We start from the raw sequence: 8,991 nt of genomic DNA, 5'->3' as shown, positions 1-8,991 counted from the left end.
CCGCTGTGACACAGGGCATGGCTTGGTGGGGACAAGGTGACAGTCCCCAAGGCTCCCCAGGTGTTGTGGTGTCCCCATACGTGGCTGAGCGGGGTTGGTCCTGCGGCTACATGGGGCTGCGGTGGCCCTGGGGACGAGGGGCAGCCCGGCACTGCCGATACTCCGGAAAAAGCTGGCACTTATTTACGGGCAGGCGGCGGACCTTGCCCTGGGCTCCTGTCACTCATTACCACCCCCCCAGCACAGCCTGGGGGCAGGAAGGCAATCGGCAATCGCCGACCGCTGGCACCGCTGTGGACGGGATGGAGGGGGCAGTTTGCAGCATCGCTGCTGCTGAGCAGGTCTTGGGGCAGCTGGCAGAACCAGGGTGTCTCTCCTCTCTCTCCAGCCGGACACGGGGGGGCTCCCAGCGTGGTCCCTGGCTGCCCTGGGGGGAGCTGGGTGTGGGGGAGGCTCCCTGTGGGGCTGGGGCTGTGGAGAGGGTGCCTGGGACCTGCCACCCTCCCTGCTGCCTCGCCCGCGCTTCATCCCCTGGCAGGTCGGCATCTGACTCCTTCCTCCTCCCTGATCCTGGGGAATGCCGAGCACCTCCGCTGCCTGCACCCCGGCCGGGCGAGGGGGAGCGGGGAGGGGTGTGAGTGGCTGAGCCCCTCTGAGAGCCTCCCTGCCCTCATTCAGGCATCCCTGCCAGGGCTCCCCTCACTGCACCCCAATCGCCAGCTGCTCCCGCGTGTCCTCCCCTTGCCAGGTCCCCACCCAAGCACCCAGCAAAGCCCTGGATGGGACCTGCCAGCTCCTACAAGCAGCAGCAGCAGCTCAACACGAAGGCAGAGCCTGCAGCAGGGAAACATCCCCAGGGCTGTTCCCAAAGGGCTCAGCCAGGGTCACGCAGACCCGGCCCAGCTCTGCTGTTGCGGCACGTCCCCCCCGGGGTTTCTGGTGGCACGCGGCGCTGTGCACCAGCCACCCGGCCACCTCCACGAGGCTGCACACATGCCCCGCAGGGACACTCTGCACAGGCATAGCACACGTGAGGTGGCCCCAGCAGAGGGTCCAAGGTCTGCCCCTGCCTGGAAGGTCCCCGGGGCTGCTCTGCAGCGAGCAATGCCTTTGGAGAAGTCCAAGATCCTCAAATTGTTCCCGGTTTGACGTGGGAGAGGAAGAGGTGATGCTGGGACAGCCAGGCACGTGGTGGCACTGCCACTGCTCCATAGCCCCCGGCTTTCAAGCGTCCTCCCCCTTCCAGAAGGAAAAAGGCAGCAAACGGCCACCAGCAGAAACCAGCTGCTTTTTAATAACTTCTCCTGGGGGAAGGGCTGCGGTGGGACCGGGCTTATCTCTGCATTTTATACTTCAAGGTCAAGAGGCAAAGGACTGACTGGGATCGTTACTTATTAATGACAATGGAGAACTACCCGCACGCCAATGCACGGGGGATGCCATGCAGAGCTGCGCCGGGCACAGCCCCAGCCCACCCACAAGCTGCTGGACTTGTGCTGGCTGTCACGTGGCAGCAACGCTTTCTGCTCCCAACACGTGTTTTTTGGATGAGGGATCGCACAGGGCTCCTCTGGCCAGAGCGGGTCCCTTGAGTCCTGGCTCTGGGGGCCGTTGCAGACTCTTCCCCTACAACAGGCGGACGAATTAGGGGTTGGGGAGCCCCTCGTTCTGCCCTGGCACCCGCTGCCCGTGGCTGCAGCCCACCAGTGCCCCAGACACGCTCCCGTGGGTCGCCAGAGCAGAAGCCCCAGACCTTTGGCATGACATAGGTGCAAGGCACTGTCAGCACCCCAGAGCATCGCATGTAAGGCACTGTCAGCACCCCAGAGCATCGCACGCCCCTGGCCGAGTCCTCCCACAGGAGATTCACCCACCTCCGGGCCACAGGGCTCGATGCGGGAGCACGGCAGTGCCCCGGCCACAGCGGTGGAGCTGCAAGGTCACAGTGGCTTCAGAGGTGGCACTAACTGTGTCCCTGCTGAGCGAGGTGCGTTTCTGAAGGAGAGGCCACAGATGCACCCAGTTCCATCACCCAGTGCTCCCAGGCAAGAGGACGCTGGGCGGGCAGGCAGGAGGAGGGGACACAGATGAAGAGGGAACCCAAGGCAGAGGCTGAGAAGCCATCGGGGAACGTGGAGGGTGCCGAGACTCCTGGGTGCAGCCAGCAGCCAGCCCGGGGCCGTGCACGGGGAGGGCAGTGCTGGTCATGCTGTGCGAGTGTCTGTTTAATACTGACATGGAGTAGAAGGGGGACATTGCCCCAGGAAGGGGTGACAGAAGCAGTACCGGGCAGCCTCGTCTTCCTCCGCCCTGCCTAGCCGCTGTGGAAGATGCGGATGCGCTGTGCGATGTCCTTGCGGCACAGGGGGCAAGTGTGCAACCGCTCGCAGCAGGTCTGGCAGCAGCAGACATGGCCACAGGGCAGGAAAATCACCTGGGTCTGGGGGAAGAGACAGGGGAGAGGACACAGAGAGCGTGCCCGTCTCGTAACACTCATCCCAGCACCGCCGTACTCCAGCACAGGAGGAGATGGGGATCACCCAGGGGTGTCACAGCGTGGGAGGCAGAGCCCCGCAGCCCGATCGTCATCCCCGGGCACAGCGCAGTGCTGTGTGTGCACAAGGGTCTGGGCTGCGCAGAGAGCACGAGTGCAATGGGCCTGAGGGAAGGACACGGGTCAGGGCTGGACCAAGCAGCCCCGTGAACGCTTCCCACGGCTGCTGTGCAGACAGACCAGCACAGGAGCTCACCAAGCTCCCTCCCAAGCCCGCAAGGAGCCCTGCCTCCCTCCCCCCTGCGATGCCTCAGCCTCGGGAGCTGGAGGGATGAGCATCCAAGCGTTGCCCAGGGCCAGGCTGGGGACACAGGTATGGGGGGTTGTGCTGGATGCTGCCCTCACTCCACCCCCTGCTCCAGCACCACGTGTGTGCCGGGGTCTCACCTCCTGCTCCATGCAGACAACGCACTCCGACTTCTTCTCGTCCCACTGCAGCAGCGGAGCTGTTGGGACTACAGGGCTCGGCGGCTCCTCGAAGGGAGCACTGGGTTCTGGGGCTGCGGGGACCTCAGCATCCACCGTCTTCAGCAGCTCTGCAACCATAAGCAGGAGGTCTGAGCACCAGGAGAGCTGCCCATCTCCCACCCACCCAGCACGCATGGGGATGGCTGCAGGCAGATGGGAGCTCGGGGCTCCGATAAATAGGAAAATGGATGGGACCAGTTTGATGGTGCAGCCCGAGCTCTGCCAGGGCTCCCTGCCCTGCCTCGCCTACTGCACACCAGCCTTGCATGGCTCTGCTCCCCAAAGGGAGGCACCTGGCCCTGCAGATCTCCCCGTTCAAGGCTCAGGTACCTGCTGTGAGTATACAACGTGTCAAAAACCAGACAGAAAAGAATCGGTGGTACCTGGGATCGTCTTGGCCACAGCCAGGATCTCCTGAGCTCGCTTGAGGATGGCACGCTGCAGGCCAGCCTCCATCACGCCAATCTGCGGTGCAAGAGGAGGGCTGTTAGCTCCCAGAGGGGAAAGGAGACTTATGTCCCAAAGGGGACACTACAAACTCTTGGGCCTCGCTGGCAACACCTGGCCATGCCAAGGGAAGCACCTCCGTCAGGCGTCAAAGACGGATAAGGGAATTCCCCTGGTGCCATTTCTACTACAAAGAGCATCTGAAGGACGTTGAAAGATGGAGCCAAGCTACAGCTCACCCTGCAAGTGCTCTGGGAGAGCTGTCACTCACTGGGACGGGGCACAGGGCAGCACTGGCACCTCTCCTTACTGGGAGGTGACAGACCAGCAGCACCAACACTTCCTCCTGCCAGACCCGTCACGGGTATAGCCACGAGCACGGCCGGGCTCGGAGCAAGGGCAGATTCAGGCGGTATTGTCCTGCACCGTGTATCTGCTGTCTCGTACCTTTTCCAGGTCAGTGGCAGTCATGGTGCTGAGCGCTTGCAAGGATATTCGATGGTGAGCAAAGACTGGCACGTACTGTTCAGCGGACAGCTCGATTAAAAGGTTCACCAGCTGCCGCTCCAAGCCCTCCTCCTGCAAAACACAAGGTGAGCTCCCAGACTTCGCTCTCAAGAAAAGGCACGGGACAGGCAGCAGCAAGGCTGGCAGCAAGGGCAGGCAGTGTGCTCATTCCTGCCCTCTGCCCTGCTTCGCATCCCTGAAGACACTAAAGCTCAAAAGCCCGACAGCCGGGGGAGCTCTGGCCCTAGGAGTTTTATGAGCACAATTCAAAACACAGTTTTGGGAAGAACGAAACAACTGTTTTGACAGCCGATGTCTGCACCAGCACCTGCTTTGCAAATTCAAGCCAATATGCAGCACAGGCAGAGCTCAGATCCATCTCTTTGTGGGCACCCCCGTGGGTGTTTCAACAGCACAAAGTCCCTGGCTCAATACGTCAGGGCAGGAATGGACAGGAGTTGCTGCGTTCAGACAGATTTGCGGGGAATTTGGGGAGCCAAGCAGAGCCGTTTGGGTGTTCAGCTGGAACAAAAAGCCCTGCCTGGAAGGTACTCGGAGTCCTCTGCTCCTGGGAAGAAGTTTGACGGTGGGGTGGCAGTTCCCGCTGGCAGACAGCTGAGATGTTGGCTCCTTACAGACCCGGGCAGCCCCATAACCTCCAACGTACAGGAGTGAGAGAGGGCTGCTGGGCAGCCCTGCTCAGAACACAATGGCTACATGCAGGGCAGCCCGGGGTCTCCACTGGCTTGTCAGCCTGTGCGAGGGGTCTGTGTCCTCTGAACCTGTGGGTCCAGGCAGGGCTGCCTTCGTTCCCCCGGCACTCTGCAGAGCAGAGCAGAGCTACAGTGAAAGCATTAACTGCAGCAGTGACCTGGAGTTTCAGGGAGAGAGGCTTCTGGTTCAGCAGGCGCTGGTACTGGATCAGCCAGTAGTTCTCCTGTTTGGTTTCGCTCTTTGCCTCCATTTCCAGCTGAAAAACAAACTCATTCATTCAACAGCCCGAGATAACGTTGCAAGCGGTATTTAGGGAAGCTTGAGTTGGATGTGTAGGAGGGGAAACCAACAGCCGGGGCCGTGCAGAGCCAGTTCAGAGCACTGCGATGGGCACAGCTACGGTAAGATGGGCATTTCTGGCCTTCTGCAGGCTGGTCCCACTTTGACTCCCCACAGCCAGTCTAGGGTTGTGCATCCCCTCCGCTCACTTTGCCCCAGACACTGGAGCCTGGTCTCCTGAAGCTCAGGAGAGTCTGGAGGTCTTCAGGATTACAAGACCACACGCAGGGCCCTTGTGGGCTTGTGCTCATCCCCCCCTACAACTCCGTTTCCTGAAGGGGGAGATTGACGATGATGATGGTGCCTCATGCTGCACCAGGGAGTGGCACTAACTGTGCCCCCGAGAGCTTACATTAGCACTTTCTGAAGTTAAATTAGTCTCTGGATCTGGACACAACCCCTCAGAGCCCTCCTCTGCTCCCCTTTATTCCCATGCTGACCCATGGACTTGCTCCCTGCAGCCAGCCCACGCGCTTACTCATCTACAGCACCTAATTAGGGGCCTTTGTTACCAGTATTTGTTGCAGTTCTTCTTCCCTTTGCTTCTTTTCTTTGAGCAGCTGCTGCAGCAGGCAGCCGAGTGCTTGGCGTTGCTCTGTGATCACCCCCTGCAACAGAAGGACTCTGGCATCCACATCTCCGTACCGTATAGCTGCAAGCAATCATCCTGCCCCGATTTCCAGCAAAGCACTTACCATACCCAAAACAGTCACAGCAGATGTGGAAGCCCTGTGATCCACGGGCCTCCGGCCCAGCTGAGCAGACAGCCTGAATCCTCTCCTAGCAGCTGGCATGGCAAACCCAAACTCTACCCACTTCTTTCAGGCCTGCACTGACCATTATCTGGTGGTGCCAACGCCCAGCACACCCCGGGCAGCCCCAGACCGCACTGGCCTGCAGCAGCTCTTCCTCACTCCATCAGAAGTTCAGTCAATGGCATTACAAGTGTTCGTGGTCCCCCTCCTTAGCTGAGAAAGACCACCTGAAACTAGGTCTAGAAGCCTGCAGGTATGCAGGACAGGTAAGGCAGCAACCTCCCCCTGCCTTTGGGAAGCTTGCTTTCATTGGGGTCTCACACCAAGCACCGCCAGGTACCAGGGCAAGTCAGTTATCACTGCAGCCACATCGCTGGGAAATGAGGAGAGGTTAATCGTCTCAGGAACGTCAGACCATGTGGCATCTCTGCATGGTTCAGAGATGGTTCAGCTAGTCCCAGCTAGCTCATACCTGCTGGGAGGATCATTAACTGAGCAGAGGCCAGTGGTCATTGGCCACAAGGACTTCAGATGTCCATGGACAAAGGGACAAGATGTTAAAGGGCTGACCTCTGAAAGAAGAACTGTGGGGAAACCTTCATTGATTCGCATCTGGACCCTACACAGGGACAGGGTCCTCTGTTTAGGCAGGAGACCGGAACGCCTGCCTCTCACAGGCAAAACCCACCATTAGCTGATCAGAGATGCTTTGCCCTGATGGAGGCAGGAAAGCTCTTCTGCGTCAGGACCTCCACAGAGGTCAGAGGGACAGCTAACGACACATGGGAGCGGCTCCAGACAAGAAACCCAGGCAGCTTCAGCTAACCTTGAGATGAGGTCTCCTGCCCACCCGCACTGCGGACACCTCGCTGGGATCGCTCTCTCCCAAACTGACCTTGCAAGAGACCTGTGCAAACACCTCCCTTTCTCAGGGTGCTTTTGGTTCTTCCCACTTTCCAATGATCTTTCAAGTTCATTACTAAAGCACCTGCGTATTGGGGGAGGAAGCAACTGTCTGCTGCACAGGAGGTATCAAGCACGACGGCAGAAAAGCTTCTGCCAAAGCACTTTGTGGGCACTGCCCGTGCACTGTGGGTTCAATCAAAGCTCAAACAAGGTTCACAGCAGGGAACCGTTGGGCTGTAGTCTGCCAAACGGCCGGGGGGTATCCAGAGAGATGAAGCTGTCTTACACCTTGTTTCCTAGTGTCCAGTGCTGAAGTTGCAAACGTAGTGTGCTGCCTGCTGCGCTGCAGATGGGTACTAGGGCAGAGCCTCGTTTTCTGCACTCCTTTGGAACTCCTGTGGTCACCTAATAAGAATCACTCAAGTCCTGTGTCATTTGAACTACATCTGCCTGGGGTTCCTTGGTCTTCCCTGCATGAACTTTGGGCGGTCCCCTACCATCAGGCCTCCAACACTGCAGCGTTATACGGAGGAGCTGCATGAGTTAAGGTAGCATAACCCAAACCTGACACTTCAAGGTGTCCAGCACTGGGCTCAGAGGCAATCCTGTCTTAAGCCAGCGCTTACCAGCCTGCTGGGTGCACTACTCTTGGAAAGTATATGGCGTTTGCTACTGATTTCGGGCTCACTAAACAGGTGACCTAATCTGGCAAATAGCACACACAAGAAAACAACTGATGCAAAGGCGTAATAATAAAATTTAAAGCCAAGCTGCTTAAGCCAAACTTGATATTCCTCAATGTGTGACTGCTGATGAAGTCAGCCCATCGAATGGTGGGATGGTGGGGCAGAGCAGCCTGGGAGACAGGGCTTAGAAATAAAGGGGGAGAGCTGACAGCCATCACTGGCAGGTAATTAAAAGCAAAACACAACACAACAATGTAAGAAGACACGCGATGCACGGCAGGCAGATGTTTCTGGGACAGCCAACAACTGGATCACAAAATCCTTCCCCACCCAGCAAACCTGGAACTGCCCATTGCTATCAGGGCCGGCTCGTTTGTCTCTCCCCTGAAAAAGCATCGAGATGTTTAGGAGCAGCAGCAATGTTCCCACGTTACCACGACAAAGAGGGTTTTGTGGTGTCCTGTGGGTAAGTGCCCTTCTGACTAAGCATAAATCCATCTGGAAACTACAAGGAGCAAAAGAAGCAAGTGGAGCTTTTGCGATCCCAGAGCAGAGAGAGAGTGGTGGGGCAGCCCCAGAGCCCTACATACCTGCAGCGTCTCTGTGTCCAGTTCTTGCCTCTTTAACTCCAGCTGTGTCAACTGCAATAACTCTGTTTCTATTAATTTAATCTAAACAGAAGATGAAACATTTTTTACTGACATTTGAAATGACTTTAATTTATGCTCTTTTAAAATGAGGTCTAACTGCTGCCCTGGGAGGGATGGCACTGCAGAGCCGCCCAGAAGTTTGGGGAACCTGCTAGTGCCCTTCCGTGACACATGCTCTTAGGGTCGCTCTTCGTCTCTTGCCTGAGGAGCTGTCCCCCCCGCTCTCTAATTTCCTCTCTACTCTAAACACCTTCTGTTAAGTCTAGAAGCACATTGCAATCAGTTTGTTCAGCCAAACCTTTTGCAGCCACTCTGGAAGGTAGCAACTGATTGTCAAAGTCCTCCGAGCACCACCACTCAAACTATAGATTAACTGGGGCAGGGTCCGGGTTTCTAGATGCTCCAGCAAATCCCATAACGATACATGCTCCTTCAGGTGGGGCAACTGAGACACAGAGAGGTGAAGTGAGTTGCCCAAGATCCCGCAGCAAAGCCAAGATGAGAGCTCAGTTCACCTATCTGCCAGGCCATCTACCACCCCCAGGCCACGCTGCTTAATGTGTGCCACTGACCACGAAATTCCTGCCGACACCGGGGCTCTGTGTTAAGTCTAGAAGCACATTGCAATCAGTTTGTTCAGCCAAACCTTTTGCAGCCACTCTGGAAGGTAGCAACTGATTGTCAAAGTCCTCCGAGCACCACCACTCAAACTATAGATTAACTGGGGCAGGGTCCGGGTTTCTAGATGCTCCAGCAAATCCCATAACGATACTTCAGGTTTCAGGTGGGGCAACTGAGACACAGAGAGGAGTTGCCCAAGACCCCGCAGCAAAGCCAAGATGAGAGCTCAGTTCACCTATCTGCCAGGCCATTACCACCCCCCAGGCCACGCTGCTTAATGTGTGCCACTGACCACGAAATTCCTGCCGACACCGGGGCTTTGCAGCAGGCGGTACCCACGGCTC

At 57.6% G+C, this 8,991-nt stretch overlaps 1 protein-coding gene across 2 annotated transcripts in view; it reads right to left on the bottom strand.

Moving 5' to 3' along the window:
- Positions 1–2,208: 2,208 nt before the first annotated feature.
- The window catches only part of LRSAM1 (leucine rich repeat and sterile alpha motif containing 1), a 25,159-nt gene continuing 18,376 nt past the window's right edge, over positions 2,209–8,991 (bottom strand). For both annotated transcript variants that reach the window (XM_009283610.2, XM_009283611.2), the window contains 7 exons: positions 7,967–8,047; positions 5,542–5,637; positions 4,848–4,946; positions 3,917–4,048; positions 3,406–3,487; positions 2,942–3,090; positions 2,209–2,440 (listed from right to left, as the gene is read on the bottom strand). In XM_009283610.2, the coding sequence (XP_009281885.1) occupies positions 2,315–2,440; positions 2,942–3,090; positions 3,406–3,487; positions 3,917–4,048; positions 4,848–4,946; positions 5,542–5,637; positions 7,967–8,047 (765 nt within the window). In that variant the 3' untranslated portion in view covers positions 2,209–2,314. The remainder of the gene's footprint in view (positions 2,441–2,941; positions 3,091–3,405; positions 3,488–3,916; positions 4,049–4,847; positions 4,947–5,541; positions 5,638–7,966; positions 8,048–8,991) is intronic.

The sequence above is a fragment of the Aptenodytes forsteri genome, unplaced genomic scaffold (assembly GCF_000699145.1).
Source record: "Aptenodytes forsteri isolate BGI_AS27 unplaced genomic scaffold, ASM69914v1 Scaffold518, whole genome shotgun sequence".
Lineage (NCBI taxonomy): Eukaryota > Metazoa > Chordata > Aves > Sphenisciformes > Spheniscidae > Aptenodytes > Aptenodytes forsteri.
Note: the sequence above shows the minus strand (reverse complement) of the source record. Positions and strands in the feature narration are given on the sequence as shown.